Source organism: Microcaecilia unicolor, chromosome 13 (assembly GCF_901765095.1).
Source record: "Microcaecilia unicolor chromosome 13, aMicUni1.1, whole genome shotgun sequence".
NCBI classification, from domain to species: domain Eukaryota; kingdom Metazoa; phylum Chordata; class Amphibia; order Gymnophiona; family Siphonopidae; genus Microcaecilia; species Microcaecilia unicolor.
This window is the reverse complement of record NC_044043.1, coordinates 37,931,452-37,956,316: the sequence shown is the minus strand read 5'-3', so window position 1 is coordinate 37,956,316 and position 24,865 is coordinate 37,931,452. Positions and strand designations below refer to the sequence as shown.

The following is a 24,865-nucleotide window of genomic DNA, read 5'->3' as shown; positions in this document are numbered from 1 at the left end:
GTACAGTCATTTGCACCCATATTCCTCACAGGCTGGAATCAGTTTACCCTTGTTGTTCCTCATTCTCTTGTCAGCATGACAATGAGCCATGGAGCATCTCCACATATGCCTGTGAATACTCAAAGGCCCATCAGTGTCAGCAGCTTTAAAGAACTATTCTGCTCCTGTCTGTGTTGGGTGTGTTGGCACTCCACTGCCACCGGGGGCAGAGGGCTAGTAATGCCTAGTGGTAGGGCTGTTCCTGGTTCTGCTGCCATTTTCACTCAAAGTTTTGATTTTGGATGATGGTTTTGAGCTACTAGCATTATGCCAGGAGCTTCACACAATTCCTGTCATAAGTACATAAGTATTGCCACACTGGGACAGATTAAAGGTCCATCGAGCCCAGCATCCTGTTTCCAACAGTGGCCAATCCAAGTCAAAAATACCTGGCAAGATCCCAATAAAGTTCAGTATATTTTATGCTGCTTATCCCAGAAATAGCAGAGGATTTTCCCCCAAGTCAATTTAATAATGGTCTATGGATTTTTCCTTTAGGAAGCCAGCCAGACCTTTTTTTAAACCCCGCTAAGCTAACCACCTTTACCACATTCTCTGGCAACATATTCCAGAGTTTAATTACACATTGAGTGAAGAAACATTTTCTCCAATTTGTATTAAATATACTACTTTGTAGCTTTATCGCATGCCCTAGTCCTAGTATTTTTGGAAAGAGTAAACAAATGATTCACTTCGACCCGTCCACTCCTCACTATTTTATAGACCTCTATCATATCTCCCCTCAGCCGTCTTTTCTCCAAGCTGAAGAGCCCTAGACGCTTCAGCCTTTCCTCATAGGGAAGTCGTCCCACCCCCTTTATCATTTTCGTCACCCTTTTCTGTACCTTTTCTAATTCCACATCATGTTGTCATCTGGCACTGAACTGCAGCTTTGACATGAAGTCAAAAACAAATGTCTAACAGCCAAAATTAAGCTAATCCCAAAAACATTTAAGAGGATCAAATAGATCCATGCTAAAAGTAGCACAGCAGTGTGGAAAGCCAATATCGTACTAGAGCTGAGGGTCAGATGAGCTAGTTCTAGGTACCTTTCCCTAGAGGTGACTGTGGAGTTCTAGGTTTCATTGTGGTGTTCATTTTCTTTTGTTCCCTTGGTTTTGCTTCTTACTTTACAGTTTCCTTTCTACGTTTTAGCACATATTAAAAGAATTTAACACATTCTAAAATGCAGATACAAAACCAAATTTTGTTGTGTTTTTTGTCAGTTCATATGAGGAAATTACACAAAATGAAACAACTTGCTGTAATTTTCCTGTCTTTTAGCATATCCTAGTTTGAAACCAACCTGTAGCCCTACTGAAAAACAGATGGCATGGAGTCCTTTCCCTACTAGCTGGAACTTGTGAGAAAAAAACCCACAACTGTTAGGTTAAGAAGGGGTAACTGTGCTCTCATTGGTGGATTAGAATTAATGTAATCAATGTCTGTTTTCCTAATTCATGCTGAGGTGAGGATTAATTCTATCTAAGGATATGAGATAAACTGATGTGATCTCATCTAGGTTTTCTGGACTTTCTGCCATGTTTTATTATTCTGGAATGGTAGGCAGGTTACGCTAAATTATTTCAGAACTAACTCCCCTGTTTACAAAGCCGCGCAGCAATGCTGACAGAGCCCATTCATAGGGAATGGGCTGTGTCGGCACTACCACACCGCCAGCCGCTAGCATGGCTTTGCAAACAAGGAGGTAAGTTCTTAATTTTTTTTCTGGTTCTGTAAACTATATTAAAAAATGTTAACCTAACATGAACCCTGTAGACGTAACATTAAAATTTCTCTTTGTTCCTACAGTATCAAGACAGTTATTTAGGGCATCTTTTACAACCCTGCAGTAGTGCTTCTGTGTCTTTAGCGTGCACCACTGGCGATAGTGCCACGCCCACCGTGCACCATTTCTAGCGCAATGGAAATTAGTTTTTTTCTTTATTGCACCGGGGAGAGAAGCAGTCTGCTTTCACTGCAGCATTGAAGGCTAGTTCCGAGGGCTGCGAGGGGCAGGGAGAAGGAGAAGGAGAAAGAGAGTAAGAGGCAGCATGCAGAGGAGAGGGGGCTGACGGATTGTGGGGAGAGGTAAGAAGAGGTGCCAGGAGACAGAGAGAAGGTGAGAGAGAGAGATGCGGACCACAGAATGTGGGAGATGGAGGAAGCTGCAGGAGTGCTGGGAAATTCCAGAAGGAGGATGCCAGACTATGGGAGGGGGAGAAAAGGGAGAGAGAGAGAGAGAAGCATGAAAAGGAGCAGGAGCTTAATTCATTAATTGTGTTGCACTAAAATGCAAGTTAAATTGTTAATTTGTTAATCACTTTAAATTGCAGCCCTAGTCAAAACCAAAACTATAGATGGGAAGCATCATTATTGACCCCCAAAATTAAACACTAGTCTAATGGAAAAGGACTTTGGCTCTGCCTATAGGACAATACCAGTCTAATTTCCCCACCTTTCCTATGAGATGCTGTAGTAAAGGTCCCCTTCAGTAGAGATTATACTCAATTTTTAAGATTTCAAAACTTACCCTCCATGCAAGTATTTTTCCTGTGTTTGACAAATAGTAGGTTTCAGTTGTTTCTAAGTGCATGCTGTTATGGATAAGTGAGCTAACACATTTTCACACCTGAGGTGGTTGGCGCAGTTGTCCTTGTGGTCAATGTGGATACCCATTCAATCACATGAAAAAAAATCTCTGAAATTCATTTGGCTTTTAGCTTTGCCCACTTGTCTACAAGTAAGTATTGATGTCTTGATGCACAAGAGTCCAAAAGTCACAAATCAGTAAAATTGAGGGTTAGCCCACTTGCCCATAAGATCATCCACTTGAGAATTTGGTGCTCTGTATCCCCCCTCTGGTCCAAGCCTAACATTGTTTTCCTAATCAATTGTAGGCGATGGAAATTGACAATGAAGAACATCTCAAAGGTCTCCATTTGCACTTTGTCCTCCAGACCTATCCAGCTGGTCCAATTTTTATAAATCAACTTTGAGTCCCACCAACTGGATCATCCTGCTCAAAACGACGAGGTCAAAGACTAAAACAGCAGTGGATGAGATTGGAGGCAGAAGTTCCGAAGACCACAGGTTTTCTCAATACCTAGATTTCCAGGGCAGTGCTGGGGTGGATCCCAACAAAGCTGCAGTAACTTCTTATAGATCGTGTATATAAATGTACGTTTAAAAGACAGCATTCAGATGGGCTACAGAACAGCTTCTGTTTTATGTGAAGAGCAGCTGGTTCTTTGTGTACCTAAGCATTAATGACTGTGGCCTATGCTCGATCCTGATAACTCAGTGAATATTTTATTTTTTATTATTTAAACATGTATAGGATGCTCTATGTTTACTGAAGATGCAATATATTGGATATTTATATAGAGATATAACTGTATATAGATAGATTATATATACATATATATATATATACCCACTCCACCAGCTCAAAGGTTTGTTAAAACCTGAAGTATCCCTAGAAGCTCTAAAACTGTACAAAATAGAAAAATGGTTTTCTGAAAACTTCTAACATATCAGCAGGAGAGCAACAGCTTCATTCTCGAAGAAATGTGAGAGATTCTGAAAAGAAGAACCTGTTCCTAGGCCACTTTATCTACTCATGGTCTTTCTTGAAACATGCTGTGCTCCTCATTTCATCACAAACAGAAGGCAAAGACGAGATAAGCCCTGTATGTCCCGTACTAGGTCAATGGTGAACAACAGCCAGAAGACAGCAGGCTTCAGGAGAGGCTTCACCCCAGATTAGGGGCTTGAAAACTAATGTTTTGCCAGTTATTAGTGCAGGTCCATTGTTGGTTCACAGTGCATCCATTTTTTCCCAGTAGCCTGTGGCAGTAAAAATGCTACTGCAGATGAGTGTCGTGCCGGTTCGCAGATAGTACAAATATTTTCTATTCTGCAACAGTCCTGAGAGGTATAAATGGCTGAATACATTCAACTCCACAAGACTTCTCATAGCATGAAAAAAATCAGAGATGGTCACTCCTGTGTATAACATTTTGCAGAATACGGCCCTTGGTTCATTTTGCACCTGGTTTATTTTTCAGTATTACTAGAGATTGGTTTAACTTTCAAAGGTTTGTAAATTTCTTTTGTACAGAAAAAAAAATTACTTTAGATAACTTTGCAGTGTAAGTGACCATCTGTGGATCAGCAGTTTGTCCACCACTTTTTAAAGCTTAGCTTGGGTGCTACATCTTGATTTGGTGTGTAAACCCAAGCTGATATGAAATTAGGCCGAACTGGCTATCACTTTCTGATACGTCAGATGTATGTGTGGTGATCATGACCTGATCCCTGGGTCAGTTATTCAGAAAGGTTTCAACAGTAATGATGCAAAATATGTTGGAGCTGGGTCGTGGTGTACTGGGTCGCTTGGCTGTTCAGACAGGAGGAGGTGGGAGTCTATGAAGTGAGGTACAGCATGCCTTTTAGAAAGAGGTAGAGGATGCTCAATCCACTCAAATCTTGGCAACAAAGCAGCAGACTGTATTCTGGCCAAAGTGTTTGGGGACTTAGGTAACAGAATGCATCTTTCCAATACACATTGCGATGCATTCGGGGAGTTCTTGTTTGGTTTCCTTTTACCGATGGAGCGTGACCTGAGAAAGCAGCATTACATGCCTCTAGGCTAAGTCTTTGGCTTCAGATACTGGAACGCATCACATCACTGTCATGCCTACTACATGACATGGCAAATTGGGGCTAGTGACTCTTGTTGTACAACAGTGTCACAAAAAAAAGGTAAGAGATTCAAACCCTGTGACGTGAGCAGCTCTGTCAGGCAATCCACAAGCAATAACTCTACCCTACTTGGAGGTACTATCCAAGTCTTATATAGAACCTTCAAATTGTTGGGCTTATTATAAGTTAGCGTCTGTCACAGGAAAAGTGTAGCCCTGCGTTTAGCTCCCATTCCACTACATATAACAGCACTGGACAGGGGCTATGTGGCAGCCAATGAGCACTCAGTACCATTTCCATCCATAATAAACCATCAGAGATATAGGGAACCAGAGTATTAATGTCTGACTTAACTCAGGCTAGGACACAGGATCTTTAGTCTCCAGAAACTACCAGAAGAGCTTGTTTACCCACAAACCATGTAGTTTGTGGTTGAAACATATCAAACTGAACTGAAGCAAAGGGTTTGCTTTTTTAGCAGTAAGCCCAACAGCCCTTTCTCCATTTAAAACAGAATTAAGACAACTGCATTCCTTGGTAGCCTAGTGGTTAGTGCAGTGGACTTTGATCCTGGGGAAGTGGGTTCGATTCTCACTGCAGCTCCTTGTGACTCTGGGCAAGTCACTTAACCCTCCATTGCCCCAGGTACAAATAAGTACCTGTAATTACTATGTAAACTGCTTTGAATGTAGTTGCAACTCAGAAAGGCGGTATATCAAGTCCCATTTCCCTTTCCCTATTTGAGATTCTACATGGAATGTTGCTACTATTTGAGATTCTACATGGAATGTTGCTATTTCACTAGCAACATTCCATGTAGAAGCCTGTCCTTGCAGATCAGCAACGCGGCCGCGCAGGCTTCTGTTTCTGTGAGTCTGACATCCTGCACGTACCACATTGCTGATCTGCAAGGGCAGGCTTCTACATGGAATGTTGCTAGTGGAGGAGTAGCCCTCCACGTAACCCTCTATTACCCCAGGTACAAATAAGTACCTGTATTTACTATGTAAACTGCTTTGAATGTAGTTGCAAAAACCCCAGACAGGTGCTATATCAAGTCCCCCTTCCCGTTCCATTTGTGCCCTGAAACAGAGAGCAGAACACTAAACAGCTGCAGCCACTTTCTGGGGCAACATGTGGCCACAGGCGACTCCACAGAAGTCTACGACTTTCTGCACTCTTTGCTCTGGTTTGATGTGCTCTGGGCAGAGGACCAGAACCACACACACCAATCGATCACATTATCCTTGGGATGAATTTAATTCATATGAATAAAAAGACGTGCACTGGCAAAGTGAATGCAAACCGATGGCCGGCCTCCACCACTGTTCACCAAACCTCGATTCCTAAGAGAGCTGTTCAGTCTGAAATCTGACCATCAATACCTCAAGAGGCTCACTTTTAGGACCGAGGACATTATTTGCTAAACTATATGAAATAATCCTTCTCACATATTAAAGTCCTGCCATGCTAACATATAGTAACATGCTTCAACATGGCAGTTATTTCTTCCCACATCCGGGGCACATCCCCTTTTACCTAAAAGTGTTACTGCAGAGGTTTTGCTACTAAGTTAAAGTTTAGACTGAGTACATGTTAATGACAAAATTGTATCATGGAAAGTAAACATCCCTAAGGCATTTCACACTTTGTCAGGAAAGAAACATTGAGGTGTTTGAACACAGGAAGCTGAGGAAGATTAGCTGAATGTTTTACGTACAATTGGCATCACTTTACATTTTAGAAAGCAAGACATTATTTCAAAAGTAAAATCATGTAGCGATAGGAATGACCATAACGTTTGGGGTTCAAGGCAAACATTGCTAAATGTCCTTGAACCTGGATAGCCTGATTTACCCAGAGGGGTGAGTCTTTGTAACTGGAACTTAACAAATTTATCTAACACCTTTAGTGTTTTCCCGGTTGAAATTTTGTCCTTTCAAAACAAGTTCCGATTAAAAATTAGTGTGCACTCACTGAAATAGCACATGCTAAAACGCATTATTGCATGCTCTTTCATTTAATGTACTCTACTTCATTTTAGCATGCATTATAATGATGTGAGATAAAAGAAATAGAAAACCAAACCAAAACTACATTTTCCTGCCTGCACAGCCCTAGTAATCTAATCCACTACCAAAGCACATGAGGCTGTTGCCTAAACAGCTAGTGTGTGAGGTTGATGTGACTTTGCTGGAACTAACCAGCCACCATCAACCTCCCCGGCTAGTGTGAACCTAGTTCCCTCATGCTAGGTTGTGCTTCTTTTAGCCATTCTTTCTTCTGTCCTGATCACCTCCTCCGTTGCTCCCAGAGAGTGAAGGGTGAGTTGTTTGCACAAATGCAATCTTCCCACTCTTGCTCCTACCACTGAACTACTAAGTCCATGTGGAGGGGCATAATTGAACGGGGATGACCATCTTTAAGGGCGCCCATCTCCAAGGACGTCCCGGGAAAGGGAAATGGGACTTGATATACCGCCTTTCTGAGGATTTTGCAACTACATTCAAGGTGGATTTACATATATTCAGGTACTTATTTTGTACCAGGGGCAATGGAGGGTTAAGTGACTTGCCCCCAGTCACAAGGAGCTGCAGTGGGAATCGAACCCAGTTACCCAGGATCAAAGTCCACTGCACTAACCACTAGGCTAGACCCGTATTATTGAAACAAGATGGGCGTCCATCTTTCGTTTCGATAATACGGTTGGGGACGCCCAAATCTCAACATTTAGGTCAACCTTAGAGATGGTCAACCTAAATGTTGAGATGGTCGACCTTAGAGACTGTCATCCCCGGTTTTCGGCGATAATGGAAACCGAGGATGCCCATCTCAAAAATGACCAAATCCAAGGCATTTGGTCATGGGAGGAGCCGGCGTTCGTAGTGCACTGGTCCCTCTCACATGCCAGGACACCAAACGGGCAGCATAGGGGGCACTGCAGTGGACTTCACTAATTTTCCCTACACCTACCACTTGTGGTCTTCTGTGAATTGCAGGCTTTCTTGAATTTTTGTCCCATCACTTTTTTCATGGAGAGGGCGGTGGATACATGGAATGCCCTCCAGCGGGAGGTGATGGAGATGAAAATGGTAATGGAATTCAAACATGTATGGGATAAACACAAAGGAATCCTGTTTAGAAGGAATGGGTCCATGGAATCTTAGCGGAGATTGGATGGCAACACCGGTAATTGGGAAGCAAAACCAGTGCTGGGCAGACTTCTACTGTCTACACCCTAATCATGACTGAATAGATATGGATGGGCTGGAGTGTAAATTTTAAGAGGCTTCGACATTAGCTTCAGAACTTTTAGTACAAGAACAGTGCTACACAGATTTCTACAGTCTGTGCCCTGAGAATGGCAAGGACAAATCAAACTCAAGTATACATATAGAAGTATCGCATACCATGTAAAATGAGTTTATCTTGTTGGGTAGACTGGATGGACTGTACAGGCCTTTATCTGCCTTATTTACAATGTTACTATCATCACCTATAACTCTTTTTACAAAGAAATAGTTTCCGAAGTTGGTTCCGAGTCTGTTCCCCTCAAATCTGAAACCATTACCTTTTATGCTAGGGCATTCTTTCCTCTGAGATAACAGCTGGCTAAGATACCCTCTTACTTGTATAAGACTGGTAGCTTTTGGGAGCCTAGTGTCAGAGAAGCATTCCTGCTCTATCTGGAGAGGCAAGGCACTGCTGGATTATAGAAGAAGATGCACATTAACTTATACACTTAGATTAACTATGACCTTTATTTATTTTCCTCTCAATGTTCTTGATATTGGTTTCTAACCCATTTTAAATGTACAACAGAACAGCTAGAATCATTTCATTTCTGCAGTTGAAGACTTTTCTAAACTCAGTTACCAATGTAAATGTGTACATTACAGTGCAGGTAGCTTCTAAGGATGCTGACACTTCCCCTTTAATGCTTCACAAGTTAAATGTAATATATTTTAAGTATTTTTGTATGTGTAGCTACATAAAATAGATCTAGGAGACATTACTTGGACACATAAGTAAACAGAGCATCATGTTAAAGCTTCTATTAAATAGCTTAATTTCTAACTTTATTTTGTTAGAAAATAACACCTCAAGCATGTGGATGAAAATGTGTCTTTGCCTGGAGGCACCATTAGAAATGAGCTTTCAATGTGTCTATGAACCGTTTACAGCCAGTCACCTCAGGGAGGTTTGAAAAAGAGGCTGAGGAAGGGCGGTCTCTTCCTTGCCAATAATGTTTGAAGTCCAAAATGTTTCACCACTGCCTCTTCTGTATTGGGCACCATCCCTGTGTCTATGCCCAACCCTTCTTCAACCTGCACTGCTGCATGGCTGACTACTATCCAGGGCATGGGGCATGGTCAGTGCAAGGCTTTCCCTCAGGCTGGTAACTGGCATGCTGGGTTACTAATGAGTGCCATTGGTCAGGACCGGCTGCTGTAGTCCTAATTTTACCCCCCTCCCCCGATCCAAATTACAATACCATATTTTTAACAATTCAAAGTGAATCAGTGCATACAAAAGAAAAGTCCCCCATTATATAATTTCCCATAAAAGAGGGGCTTGCACCCACCCACCCCCTTTGTACACATGGGAGATTAGGGCATAGAAATATTATAGTGCTGCACAGCAACTAGGTAATTTCTTTTTGGCTGTAAACAGTTAAAAAAAAAATAAAACATTTTTAATTGACTGTGTCTGTTAACATTCGTTAAAAGCGATATTCATCAAGATTAGTTTTGAAAAGAATAATGTATTTTTAAGATTTGCTGCATCTTTTTAGCTGGCATGTTCATGAATTACCCATGGTGCTTTTTAAATTTTTATTACTACTGTTATATTTATATCTACCACCTAATTGAACCCAAAGGCTGCACGATACCCAGCCCTCACATGTACACTGCAAAACCCTTCACTCCTTATGATGGTATTGAAACTCAAAAACCCTGTCCATCCTAGTGTGAATTCATTCTTTTCTCTGTACAATTCCTTCTTGGGCTCAGTTTAGCAAAGTTCACCAGTTTGGTGTATTTCTTGGGCTGGTGCTAAGACACTACTATAAACGGATTGAGCTCCTGGGATGTCATTCTAACTCTTTCTTGCTTTTTTCCATGCCAGGTGAGCACAGGGCAAGACCTAGAGCGCCTTAGTAAACAGGGTCCCTGTTTTATTACTGTGCTTACCTCCTCCCTGCTCAAGATCTATGTAAGATGATAGAAGCACTGCACATATGAATGCAGAAGTCCAAATTCACACATTTATGACACTTTCTGGCTGCCTATTCATCTCGGATATCCTAAAAGCCTGATTAGCTGTGGGGTCTCCAAGACAGGTTTAGGGTGCCTTGGTCCAAAATAAAACAAAACAAAAACCCTTGAAAGGCAAAGGGGAGTTGATGACAAACTGAACACCTTTTTAAAAACTGTTCTCCATAAATTAGGTCCCCAAAACGCACAGAAATTGTCAAACAAGACTTTTATAAACTGAGTCCTTGGGTGCTAATTTTTGTTTTTCTATTTGTATGAAATGTTTGTAATACCAGCGCTTATGATCACTTTAACAGTGTGTTGTACAGATGGCTAAGCTTTCTTGTTATACAAGAGCGGAGTAAAATAGTGTTCTGATTTTGTTTCAGAAATAAAAGGCTATTTTATTTTTTTGGAGAAACTGAGAACCTCAGAGTATTAAAGAAAAAAAAAAATACCAAATATATACCTTTATGTAAATTAAAAAAAAATAAAGTATTTAAAGCAAATCAACTGTGTCATTACCTTTGTATGTTTGTTTTCCTTACATCTGCACCAAAGAAAACAGCTGGATTAACCCTTTGCTATCCATGGCTCCTTCCCTCCATCACAGCTACCGTGCTGGAAAACATAGCATTATGAAGGAGATGTTATATTAGAAAACTGTGGAGCAGTGGGGGTTATGCAGGACAAGAATCTGCTCCCTCACAGCTACGAATTCCTGCATAGGGGTTGATTAAGAGGAGCCCACTGTAATATGAACATTACGCGCACAACACAAGCCATCTCTGGGATAGATGGCAATGCATTGCTGGTCCACCATGGTACCTAGAGCTGCTGGAAAGGAAGCAGAAAAAGCCAAATGTGAAATTTGTACTTACAAATGCATCATGCATAGGTATTAACAAGGATGAATTTGGGTGGCGTTGTGATATATGCATGGACATACATACAATGCAGTGATGTGAAAACAATGTTTCATCCCTCCTGATTTCCCATATTAATATCTAGTGATATTAAGATTCAACAAGGCTGGCTGCAATCAAGCCTGGCTGTGTTCAATCAACTGACTCTTAATTACCAATTCAATTTGGTCAACTGGTTGATTAAGTAAGGGGACAGTGACTGTTTCACACGGGTGATATGGGTGTTGGATAACTTTGCTCCTTAAAGAAAGGAACTAATAATTTAAGAACTAGGGAGCCCCTTTACCAAACAGTAATAAAAACTGGCTTTAGCATGCTCTTACATGGGCCGTTCCTGCCCATTTTCTGAATTATGAAATAATGGCCATCTGCTAATGTTCACAAGGCAACCAGAGAGGGCAAAACAGTATATACTAAATAGCAAACAGAAAAAAAAAAGCACAACTGGGCCTTCAAGACTGGGACAAGGCCTGTGTCGGGTCATCCTATATAATAATTCTCACCTCCAACAATCTGACTTGCTGCCTGGGACCGTGGCTCATTCCGAGTTGGTCTGCTAGGCTCCGTAGATCAGGCTGACATCACCGTAGCCATTATGATGTCAACTTCAGAACCTTGGGGTGGGGGAAAACAATGCCTCACAGCTGATCCATGTCCAGAGGAGGGTCGCTGGACATGGGGGGCCAGGGGAGAGAGGAGGGTCACTGGACATGGGTGGCTGCAGGGGAGCCGAGGAAAACCTTGCTAGTGCCCGTTTCATTTGTGTCAGAAACGGGCCTTTTTTACTAGTATATCAATAAAGGACTCCTGCTGTCCCAGTCTTGAAGGTCCAGTTGTACTTTTTTTTTTCCATCTGCTAATGTTCACATTAGCGTGTGAGCCCCTACTGCCACCTATTTCGAAGGCAGTAAGGACTCGTGCGCTAAATGATTAGGACAGAAAACGCCCACTCTCTGCCCCAGACACACCCCTACACCAAAAAAAAATGTGGGTAGCATGCACATGGTAAAATTACCGCAGGACGCCTCAGTGCATCCCACTGTATGCTATGTCCTTACTGCAGTTTTGTAAAAGGGCCCCTGTGTTATGGGTTTACTCAGGGTCTCTTTAATATTACATTTTGTTTAAAGTTCGAACACCATTTAGGGCCCTATTTACTAATGTGTGCTAGCGTTTTTAGCGCACACTAAACGCTAGAGTTGCCCATATGTTCCTATGGGTGACTTTGCGTGCGCTAATCAGTGCATGCTAAAATTACTAGCGCACCCTTAGCGTGGCTTAGTCAACAGGACCCTCAGTGTGATATGTGTGATAATGGAAACTGGGGGGGGGGGGGGGGGGGGAGGGATATGCTTGGGTGGATAGGGAGAGAAGTGGCAAATAGGAAAAAGGAGGTGATGATGCCCCTTGTATAAGACTCTGGTGAAACTTCATTTACAATACTGTGTACAGTTCTGGAGACTGCATCTTCAAAAAGTTAACAGGATGGAGTCGGTCCAGAGGACGGCTGTAAAAATGGTCAGTGGTCTTCGTCAAAAAGCGTAAGGGTCAGTCTTAAAGATTTCAATATGTATAGTTTGGAAGCCAGGCGTGAGACGAGAGATATAATAGAATTCAAACATGCGTGGGATAAACACAAAGGAATCCTGTTTTAAAGGAATGGATCCACGGAATCTTAGCAGAAATTGGGTGGCAACACAGGTAATTGGGAAGCAAAATCAGTGCTGGGCAGACTTCTAAGATCTATGCCCTGATCGTGACTGTAGGTGCATAATTGCCTGACACACCCCTGATCTGTCCATGCTTCTCCCAGGTCCATGACCCCCCTAAAGTTGCATGCTCCATAATTTGAGTGCCAACTTATAGAATTAATTGGCCAGTGTCAATTAACATCACTAATTGGTTAGGACTAATTAGCAGCTAATTAAATCATTAGGTTACACACGCAACTGACCTTATTCTATAAGTTGCATGCACAAATTTGCATGCTAATCAGAAATTTGGACACAAAATTTTCAGGAATTAGGGGGGTAAGTGCCTTCTCGCTCTCCCTCCATGGGGCTTGGGTGTATTACCTTTATAAAACACCTGGGTCCAGCTATCTCCATCAGACATGAGGCTTCGATCCAAGTGCTAGAGCTGAGTCACAGGACCAGTCCAAAATACTCAGGGGTCCATTTACAAAGCTATGGTAAGCACTAACGCGTGCTTACCACAGTGAGGTGTCCCACAATAATACTGAAATATACGCGAACAAATTGCACATTTAAAAAAATGTGTTTTTACCCACAGGAGCGTGTCTGGGAAGGTGGAGAGTGGGTGCGGCTATGCAGTTAGCACGTTGGCATTCCCATGCGCCGATTAGCACATGATCAGCATGTGAGACACTAATGCCAAAAATAGAAAAACTGGCCATTTTCCAGCCACAGAAAAAGTGGCCTTAGCGCGTGGGAAAGACGTGTGTAAGGGCAAGCTATGGCCACTTTTTGGTGCAGCTTTGTAAAAGGATCCCTCGATGCTTGCTGCATAAAATGGCCCAACTGCACCAGAACAGCTCACTGGAGCATCCATCTGCTACACTCTCTGACAGCAGCAAAATTAGGCAGCACTTTACAGACAGTGGCGTGAAAATTTACAGTCACTAGGCTGAAGTGGTCCCACTTGGGCTGTATTTAACAGAAAGAAGATACCTGTGAAGAAAGGTCAGAAAAGCAAAGAGGATGTTTATTTACATAAGGATAATTTGTATACCAGAATATACAGTGGTAGAAAACCAATTACAATCTGGCCAACAGGAACAACGGAACACAAAACGTATTTAAAACATTATTTTTCTGCCAGCACATTAGGAAAAGCCCTTCAAATTAATATTACAAACCACGGCCCTGCTACCCCAGGACTGTAGAGCGCAAGGCGTTTCATCTTACCATGGATACAAAAATGAATTCATGGCTGTAAGAACTAGTTATAGTTTTAGGTGCATCCTAAAAAGACCTAAAATAAAAATATTCTTTCCTCTCTCAGTTAAAAAACTAAAACTGTTCTGTATACTACCTCACTGTGCCAGGCTGTTCTCGAAGCAGCCGGTTCCACCTCATTTCACTTCTTTTTCCTCCTCCCTCACACAGATATTTTAAGAGTCCTTCTAATGAACTTCCATAAACTTGTCTGAAGCATGAAATCAACCAGAATGTCCAACCCTGACTTGGAATTGTACCTGGCTCCATCCAAGAGATCAAGGCTCTCAGAAAATGGTTTCAAACTGTATCTCATGAAATCAACACTCATGTTAAACTCCATAAATATGGTCCAGACACTGGAATCCACTGGATGACAGTCCATTACAAAGAGAAAGAGAGGGTATAAGTCTGCGTTGAGTGCCAGTTTTCATTGTCCTATAAACGAGATCCACTGTGGTTCACAGTTCATCCGGTACCCAAAAGTTTTAGTCCGGTTGCTAGTAGCACTGAAAGCTCACAAAACTCAGCCTTGAATGATGCTGTATTGATGGGAAGAGACAGATGGACACACAAAAGACCCTGAAGACATGAAAAGAATGAGGCTTTTTCTCTTTTTTTTTACAAATTAGTTTGTTCATCCATAGCCAGGAGGCTACACTAAGAGAAAACAAATCTGGCCAAATTAGCCCAAACTCCATTTGCACACTCACACAAGAGGCAGCCAACGAGAACTGTGGGATGGTACAAAAAACCATGCCCCCCATGCCATCAAATAGGAGAATTGCCTCCCTGAGGACAAAAACAGGTCAAGTCCACTTTGTTACAATAGGAGATATTGGCCATCTAAGTTGGAGCTATACGTTTCAGTAAAAAGAACAAGCAATGCCTGAATCACATTTAATCTGTGTGTAGGTAGGTTATGTCTTGACACAGGGCCGTGTTTCAGCGGAAAGTCCGCTTGCCTCAGGTGGAACTATTGCAGTGCCAATTTTGGCGACACAGAGTCTGAACACAGCTGCAACTGTGCTTAGCCTTAACTCTGCTCACGCTTACAGCCATTTTATCAAGGTACTGTTTGTAACACCTTCCAGATTCAAGTACTGTTGACTCCTGAGGCAGGCGGACCTTTCCTCCGAACCACGGCCCCGTGTCGGGTTTCTTCTAGTGCCTTAATAAAGAACACTTTTGACAACACTAACCCATGTGGAAATCAGTGGTTTATCCTCTACTCCTCTGGACTCTCGTAGAGGTTACTTTCCTGTTTCCCTTTAGACTGTATGTAGGTACGGACATGGCACCATTTTTCTTCTAAGGGGGGGGGGGGGGGGGGGGGAGGAGATATTCAGCCAGAGGCAGAGTGTTTTCTTAGCCACCACCAGGGTTGTCCCTGCATATTCAATGCCGGGCCACACCCAGGCACCGGCACTGAAAATTCGGGTTTATGCGACTGGCTATCTATTATGCACTTAAGTGTGATAACACCTAAGCGACACCGCATAAAGACAAGACAGTGTTTTAAGTGGTCCAATTTAGCTGTTTAACTTTGGCAGTTAGGCGCTGAATATCGACACTTAATCTCATTATATGCCGACTCCGCCACAAGACTGCCCACATAATAGCTGGCTTTCAATTTAGCAATCTCTGGTGATATTCAGAGGAATTAACCCTTTAAGTGTGACTGAATATCAGTGGTTGCCCCGCAGAGGCAATTTAAGTGGCCAGGAGCCTCTCCTGATCTCTTAAATCGCTTTAAATATCAACCCCTAAGTCTGTAGGCCATAGAGGCTATGAATCAGTGCATAGTTGAAATAATGCAAAGAGTGGATCTGGCCCCTTTTGCTCAATTAATATGCTTGCTGTAAGTCTTCCCCTTCACACCAAGCGCATCTGTTTCTATTCCAGCTGCATTGCGGCCTTTTTCTTTTTTTTCTTTGTTTTTCCAGGGATGTTTGTTACAGTCTCTTGGATCTTCTTCTCCGGCTGCGCTTTGGGCTTCTTTGGGGCTGGGCTCTGCTCAACTGCATTCCCCCCACCTCCTCTCCCTGCTTTGCGTTTGCGGTTTTTCTTCTTTTTCTTGGTGACCGCTGGCTGCGCTCCCTCGGAGGGCTGCTTTCCTCCATCAGCCTTGTTCTCCTGCTCATTTACTTCTGCTGCTGCCTCCTTCCGCTTTTTGCGCTTCTTCGTTTCCGGTAGAAACCCTTTCTTCTTCTTCAGCTTATTCACGCTGGCCGGAGTATTCTCCACCTGGGCTTTCACCTTTTTTGCCTTCTTGGGGCGCCTGGAATCAGAGCAAAGGAAAATTAGGATGTACTCAGCTCAGGAACGTGATTTGCATGGCAAACGACTCTGTACAGCCAGCACAAATATTTGATGACACTGGCTTGGTGTCCTTACACAAGGGCAGACTGGTGCGCAACTTTAAGGAGGAGATGGTGGAGGTATTAGATGTATAACAGAAAAATCATCCACTGATGCGACTATGAAATCCAAAAGTAAATTGTAAAAAAGTTGGAAGGAAAAGCCTCAAAGTCGCTCAAACCTTGTTAGAACACAAGGAGAAATGACGATCCAAACAGATCATGGCTTCATCATTGGCAAAAACCTTCCATTAACATAATATACATAATATGCAGTGCTCAGCAAAACTCAAAAGTGCCCAAAAAAGTGTTGAATTTTCAACATAGCATCAAAGAGCAACTTATCTTAGAGCTGAATAGCTTAAAGACGACTTCGGTCAGGTAAATGACGATGGTAATATTCCCCCGGGCCAACAGTGGCCAGTATTTTGTAAGAACTGCATCAGGGTCCAGTTGGCAAGTATATCCACTCGGCACCATTTTGGATCGTCGTTGCTCCCTGTGTTCTAACAAGGTTTGAGTGACTCTGAGGCTTTTCCTTCCTACTTTTTTACAATTTACTTTTGGATTTCATAGTCGCACCTGTGGATGATTTTTTCTGTTATAGCTCTTTGCATCGGTTATTCTACACCCCTTCAGTTTCTAAAGAGGTATTAGATGCCCATCAGACACCCTTTTGCACACGCACTCTGCCTATAAGGAATCTCCTGGGCATCAGAGAGTAAAGTGTCTGTAAGTTTATCCCTTTTACTGGTTGTTAAATATGCACAAATAGCTGTAGGTGAGACCTTTTTATTTGGTTCACACAATACATCCGTGACTAGCTTTTAAGGGCTAAACGCTCTTCACTGGGTCTTTATTTTACTGAAAATATTCTCTAATTAGGCAGCTTTCTCCAAACCGAAATTAAGCCCATCGTTCTCTTCTGCTTCAAGTATGATGTAATGCCAGGTGAAAACAATTTTTCAGTAATCAGTAAAAAGAGATTTAGGGTTTATTCAGCAAAGGCTTTCTTTCCACAGGCACAGCATGGGGACATGACCCTTTCATTAGTGCCCTTCACCTTCAGAACAATCCATGTTTGTTTTTAAAAGAATAAGTACAGGGGATCCAAAAAGCAGCCAGACTAAACAATTTTAAATGCATACATACGTTTCTGTTTGTTTATAAATACAAAGAAAGGCCATGATATCTGAAATCATTGCTCTGCTGCATTCTGGGGCCACTTTTCCCACTGGCCCCCAACTAGACCTATCTCACCCCAGTCTCCAATGGAAATTCATTCCAGCATTCAGAAGGTCTTAGTTCCAGAATGACTTTCCCACTGGACTATAAAGAAACCATCAGCTGGACTGGTGCAGCATAACCTTATAGAAATAATATCTTGCAAAGCACCTTTTCAATTCTTGCTTTCATCTGCCCCCCCCCCCCCACCCCACCCTAATGTTAAAAAAGAAAAGCAATGGAGGGCACAGAAACAGGAAGGTTTATCAGTCTAGCATCTCTCTGTGGCCGAGGCTCATGCCAACCACAAGTACCACCAACTGCAACCCAGCATGTTCTCAATGCATTTTGAGGAATAAGTAAGCATTATGACTAGGATACAGGCTGGAACAGCGCCAAGGTTTTCCCCTCTTCCCCCAAAACATGTAATCTCCTGCAGTTCCTCCTTCAAAAAATTGGTATCTGAGTGATAAACGCCTGTATCAATGCAGCGAAACATGAGTTTAAAAAAACAGGACTAGAAAAGCCTGTTGAGGGCCAACCACAAAGCTTAACACTTGGCCATCAAAGCACCAAAGATTTCTCAATTCGCTCGTTAAGGGGCCCTTTAATTAAAGGGTTGCCGCATGGCAACCCGGAACTACCGCCAGTTCCGCCTCGAGTGCGTGCCATTTCTGGCGCTTCAGAAAATAATTCCATCATTTCTAGCATAGCGCTAACCTGGCAGTAATCAGGCAGCGCCGCACGCTGCCCAGTTACCACAGGAGCCCTTACCGCCACCTCAGTGGGTGGCAGTAAGTGCCCTGCCTCCGCCTGGCCACACAGTAAGAATAATCTTACCGTATGGCCATGTCTTTTCAGGGGCTTTTTACCTGCTGCAGTAAAGAGGGCCCTGGCGCGTGGCAAAAACGGCCCCCGCCACTACCGCAGCTTAGTAAAAGGACCCTTAAAGAATGCTCATGGTCCTTATGTCTTACAACCTGACACCCATGATTTTCTTCCTTCATGACAGGCTGAAAATAGAGCATGAACACTTAAATGCTTCACACACTGAGGCCACCAACACCCCCTACCACATAATTTTCACTTACATATATGGATAAGTAGGTGTGGTAGCCGGTTTAGTCCACTTTTAAAGGTAATAAATAGAAATAACACACACACAAAAGTTAAAATGATATATATTTTTTGGAATTGGACTAACTTAACACATTTTGTGACAAGCTTTCAAAGGCAGTATCTTCTTCTTCAGGTCATAAATGAGCAAAAGGTGACAAATATAAGAATATACTGTACAAGAGAGACAGGTCAGAGGCTTAAGGCAAGAATCGGCTTACACAGGCACCACATTAAAAACCACAAACCTAACCAGGATGACACCTCAGTCCGAGAGCATTTGGCAAGACCAGAACACTGCATCAATGACTTTAAAGTCAGAATACTAAAAGGAAATTTTAAAACCATCCAGAAACATAAAACCAAAGCTCGTACTGGACATAACTTTACCTCCTCCTTATGATTTCCCAATGTGTCTGTCACACATGAACTTTTACTCTACTACTATATCACTTTGTATCTGTTCATACTGAAACTGGCGATCACCATTAAGGTACTACGTAAGCCACAATGAGCATAAAAATAGGTGGGAAAACATGGGATACAAATGTAACAAATAAATAAATAAAATGATGAAATATTTTGACATCCACCAGAAAGGACAGGGGGGAGGGAGGTAGGAAGGGGGGAAAAAACATTAATAATTATATGGTGACTGGAGTTATAACTTTGATAATTGTATTGGTCTTTTTTCACTGCATAATCTGTATAAGTTTGGTTGTTCTTAATAAAAAAGATTTAAACATAAAAAAGATCTGGGTTTCCTGTCACATTATAAACCATACAATTATACTGTTTTGTCACCATCTGATCAGCCATCCATCTTTCCCTGTTTCTCACCTCCTTTCCCCCCCCCCCCAAAAAAAAAAAAAATCCCTACTTTCCCCTGAGAGTGTCATTGGAATGCTTCATGTTTCATTTATATATTTTGATATGTCATCTTTTGCTCATTCCGATTTGAAGAAGGTGGCATTGCCTTCAAAATCTAGTCAAAAAAATGTAATAATTTAGTCCAATAAAAAAGTATCATTTTATCTTCTTTTTTGTTTTTGTTTTATTTATTAATTTACAGATACGAAATTACAGCATAGGTGATTTTCCTGGGACTTTATGTCTAGTTTAGTTATAGTCTGGATATATGGCTCAAACAGACAGTGAAACATTGGGATCGGCCACACAAACCACGTGAACCAGTGTGAAGTGCTGCAGCTGAGGCCGCCGACTGGCTTTCTGATACTACTTATGGACATGTTACAGACCAGAACAGAGAGGGTACTTACACATATCCCAGGAGCTTCATGACATTCCAGTAGAGATCGTCCAGGCGGATGGACTTCCCAAACCCTTCCTGCTGGCTCAAGGCTTGCAGCACTGGTGGCACAATTGTCAGGTCAACGTCCAGTTTCTGGAAAAGTCAGAATGGGTTAGAGTCTGGAATACTGTAATTCTGCCTGTACCATACTTTCCTGAGACACTTCAGATAACTTTAGGGAGCAAATGTAAGAATAACTTGGAGATGATTTGGAGGAGCATAATCGAACGTCGCTGGCGATCTATTTTGGCGGCGGCGCAACAGCTGGCCGCAACCGTATTATCTTTTTTTCCGATAACACTGTTTAGCCCGGCCAAATGCCAGAGTTCGCCGGGTTTCAGATCGCCGGTTTTGTTTTTCAGCGATAATGGAAAAAAATGCCAGCCATCTCAAACCCGGCGAAATCCAAGGCATTTGGTCATGGGAGGAGCCAGCATTTGTAGTGCACTGGTCCTCCTGACATGCCAGGACACCAACCGGGCAACCCTAGGGGGCACTTCTAAAAATGTTTAAAAAATACACAAATAGCTCCCAGGTGCATATCTCCCTTACCTTGGGTGCTGAGCCCCCCCCAAACCCCCCCCCCCCAAACCTACTCCCCACAACTCTACACCATTAACATAGCCCTTATGGGTGAAGGGGGGCACCTACATGTGGGTACAGTGGGTTTTGGGGGGGATTTGGAGGGCTCAACACTTAGCACCACATGTGTAACAGGTGGGGGGGGGGGGGGGGGATGGACCTGGGTCTGCCTGCCTGAAGTGCACTGCACCCATTAAAAACTGCTCCAGGGACTTGCATACTTCCGTCAGGGAGCTGGGTATGACATTTGAGGCTGGCATACAGGCTGGTAAAAAAGGTTTTTATTTTTATTTGTTTAGTGTGGGAGGGGGTTGGTAACCACTGGGGGAGTACGGGGAGGTCATCCCCCATTCCCTCCGGTGGTCATCTGGTCAGTTGGGGCACCTTTTTGAGGCTTGGTCATGAAAATAAAAGGACCACGTAAACCCAGCAAAATACTGTTTAACGCCGCTTTTTTTTTTCATTATCCGCGAAAGCCGGCCATCTGGTAGCCACGCCCATGCACCGCCTTCGCTACGCCGCCGACATGCCCCCTTGAACTTTTGCCAGCACGGCAACAGGAAAGCGGCGATGGTGTCAAAAAAGCCGCATTCGATTATACGGATTTCGCTGCTTTTCAGAGATCGCCGGCCATCTCTCAATTTATGTCGGAAGATCGCCGGCGATCACTTTCGAAAATAAGCCTATTGGTATGTGAGGTTTCAAGAACATGCTGATCTGTTGGTTTCAAATGCTCACAGGCTGCAATGTCTGACTAATTCTTTCAGCAGAAGCTATCATGCAACCTGCAACTCCAGGCTCAATGCTGTTATTAGAACTCTGTTCTGTTCACCTCTTGTTCCGTCTCTCACAAGTTCCCTTCCTACGGCTTCACAGCCCTTTCATTATCTCACACCTTTCCCCTCAGCCCTTTCCCTACTCCAAGCCACTTCACTTTTCTTTACCTCATCTCCATCACTCTCCTTTCGCTCGTGCCATTAAACTTTCCATGTGTCCACCTACTGGAATTTAATATGGAAAAAATATGTGCAACAATTCCCTTCTCCTCGCCTGTTGGTTTGACATATGATGTGATAATACTCTGTTCTTCAACCCCTAAACTTGAGGATCAATATCAAAAACTATTTGATATAATGATGGCTCTGGCCACTCATCTTATAGTATTTCATTGGAAAAATAATTTGCAATTGAACTTTTATGAATGGTGGAGTCATCTTTGTACTATTAGAAACTATGAGGAATCTGCAGCTTTTAAATCCCGCACTCTGAACAGAAAGAAAAACTTTTGGGCAATTTGGGAACCATACATCCAGTCATTATCGACACGCACACGCAGTCTCATCTTGAACTCCATTTAAAAATTAACTCTGATGAAAGGAAGAAGGGTATACCGGAGGAGGGGGGTATATATATAAAGAGATAGATGAATACTATATAATAAGAAACAATCGGGGGTCACGTGATGGATTGAGAGGGAAGAAGACGTGCTTCTAATCTCTCTCGGGCCACCCTCTCCCACAACCCCGTTATAGCGACGAATTACCGGGAAGAACCTCAAGAATTGCATAGACTTAACGTTATTGGACCCCTTTGTAGTGCGGGAAAGCAGAACAATGCCGAACAGAACTGTAAAAAAGGAGCCTGAAAAACAACGCGGCCAAGGAGAAGGCAAGAAGGCGGCGAGTCCGAAGCCAGAGGCCGCTACAACATTTAATGCCGATCAACTGCAACAGCTCACGGAGGTGATACAGACCGCGCTGGCACCGCAATTCAGCAAATTATCTGACCAGCTGGCTGGGATGGAAACTCACCTCGATGAGACAGTTCGTAGAACTGGGGAATTAAGAGGTGCGGGTGTCGGATATCGAGGACGCTGAGACGGCCAGAGAAACTGTGGTTAAGGAATTGCAGCGGGAGCTAGGCGCCTTAACCCAACAAGTGGATGATCTGGAGAACAGATCTAGGAGGTCGAACCTCCGAATAATAGGAGTCCCAGAATCAATCTCGGACCGCTCCTTACTTACCCAATTAGAGCGCTGGCTAAAGAACGAATTCGCGCTCTCGGACAGCGCAGGACCGCTCTGTCTGGAACGAGCACATCGTCTGGGAAAGCAGAATAACTCAAGAACCAGGCCGAGAATAGTGATTGTTAAAATTCATAACTTTATCCATAAAGAGGAAATACTGCGAGGGGCCCGGCAAAAATGGGACACTATGGAATTCGAGGGATCAACAATAAAGGTGTTCCAAGACTATTCTTTTGCGGTACAAGAGAGAAGAAGAGCCTTTGGCCCCATCTGCAGAAGGCTGGTGGAAAGCAAGCAACGCTTTCTTCTCTTATACCCAGCGCTGCTGAAGGTGCAAATAGAGGGGTCCTGGAGAACCTTTACAACTCCACAAGAAGCGCAAACTGGATTAAAATATGACAACGCAGCGAGCCCAGGACGAGGTTGATGGTCTTCCACACAAAGGGGTAAAATCTTACACGGAGGCCGACTCGGCCGATAAGCAGGACTACACTTAAATCTGCAGACTAACCAGTTATGTTAGATGGAGTTCAAGTTAATGTCAGTATGTATGAAAAGAAGTTAATAGCAGATAAGTTGTAAAGAAATGTTTGATTAACACAGTTAAGGGGGGGAGAGGGAGCCCGCCATCTTTAGACCTTCTCTCTCTTAACCGACATACGGGGACGAGAGTGCGGGGTCAATGGGAGGGGAAGGAAGAAGGTATGGGGGGAGGGAGGGAGGGTGGGTAGGGGGGGAGGACTGTTTGTTGGGCAGGATCCGGGAGGTATTGCTACAGGGAGGGGGCTTAAATGAAGATGGGAAAGTGTGACAGAGTATTCAGAGGGGGATTGTTACTTATGAAAGGGAACAAGCAACAGAGGGCGACCATAGTGAGAGAAGTAGGAGGGCCCGGGTGAGCTGGGAGCCAGGGTCTCCAAATGATATACACGACTGTTATAAGGAACTACCAAATACATCTTATGGCTAGAAACACAGTTACAAGGTTCTTGACATGGAACGTGGGGGGAGTCTCTACGCCAATAAAACGAACTAAGATTCTCACTGCCTTGAAGAGGCACAAAGCGGATGTGGTCTGCTTACAAGAAACCCGCTTGTCCCCAGAGGAACATCAAAAACTGAAGCAAGGTTGGGTGGGTGAAGTACATTCAGCATCGGCCGAAGGGAGGAAAAGAGGTGTAGCTATTCTGCTTAGGAAAGGACTAGCGGCTAAATCACAACTGGTGGACAAAGATCCCCAAGGCAGGTTTGTGATAATACATCTGTGGTTACACCATAAAGAGTACCTAGTGGTAGCGGTGTATGGACCAAACATATATGATAAGACATTCTATGATCACATAACTCGCACATGCCTACTTTACAAATCCTTACCTGTAATATTACTGGGAGATCTTAACTTAGTGGCAGACCCCCTATTAGACTGTTCAATACCAAGACACGCAGCGGGAGGGGGGCCACAAGCGAGAGCATTACATCATTTTATGCAGGAGCTTAGTGTAGTAGATGCATGGAGGACATTACATCCGGAAGGGCGGGACTTCACACATTTATCTAGAGCACACGGGCACATATTCAAGGATAGATTATATATTAATTGACAGGAAGATATTTTCGCAAATAGAGGCAGTGGAAATTGGCCCAGAAGAAATTTCGGACCATGCAATGGTCTGGGCCGACCTAAAGATCCCAGATAGTGACCATAATTCTGCGGGCTGGCGCTTCCCATCCTACCTAGCAACGAATACAGATTTCAAGAAATTCTTGCAGGGAAGATGGGCAGAATATGAAAAATTTAATAACGAGTATAAGAACCGTCCTGCCATATTTTGGCAAGCGGCAAAAGCAGTTCTTGGAGGCGATGTAATTGCATACGTAACTGGACGGGAGCGCAGAATGGAAAAAAAAATTCCAAAAGGCGAAACGCAGATTTATTCAGGCCCCTAGCAATCAAAGTAAGGAACAAATGCAGGTGGCTCAAATAGCATTAAACACATTACTTCAAGAGAGAGCCTCAAAAGCACTAGTTCTCAGGAAATATAATCTCAAGAGGTTCGGGAACAAGACAGGGACTCTTTTAGCCCGACTAGTTAAACACAGAGGTGGAACACGTGTAATCACAGTGGTAAGGGACGAAGAAGGAATATCTCAATATAAGAGGGAGAAGGTGGCCCAGGTCTTCCAAAATTTTTTTAGTACAATGTATAAACAAGGGCAAACCCCGGACCTGAGCGAAATGCAGGCATATTTTCGTAAGGCAGGCATGACCCAACTGACTAAAGAGGAGGCGAGTGAGTTAGAAAGACCCATAACAGGAAAAGAGTTGCAAGTAATTATCAAATCTTTGCCTTCACATT

The 24,865-nt window shown here is 43.2% G+C and overlaps 2 protein-coding genes across 3 annotated transcripts in view; one reads left to right on the top strand and one right to left on the bottom strand.

The window, feature by feature from the left end:
• The window catches only part of SPNS2 (sphingolipid transporter 2), a 219,385-nt gene extending 215,224 nt beyond the window's left edge, over positions 1-4,161 (top strand). For both annotated transcript variants that reach the window (XR_003939903.1, XM_030185886.1), the window contains one exon: positions 2,940-4,161. The gene's annotated coding sequence lies outside the window, so the exon portion shown is untranslated. The remainder of the gene's footprint in view (positions 1-2,939) is intronic.
• Positions 4,162-13,633: 9,472 nt separating this feature from the next.
• MYBBP1A (MYB binding protein 1a) overlaps positions 13,634-24,865 on the bottom strand; it is a 124,587-nt gene continuing 113,355 nt past the window's right edge. The window contains exons 26-27 of the mRNA XM_030222434.1: positions 19,868-19,992; positions 13,634-16,168 (exon numbers count right to left, since the gene is read on the bottom strand). Of these exons, the coding sequence (XP_030078294.1) occupies positions 15,784-16,168; positions 19,868-19,992 (510 nt within the window). The 3' untranslated portion in view covers positions 13,634-15,783. The remainder of the gene's footprint in view (positions 16,169-19,867; positions 19,993-24,865) is intronic.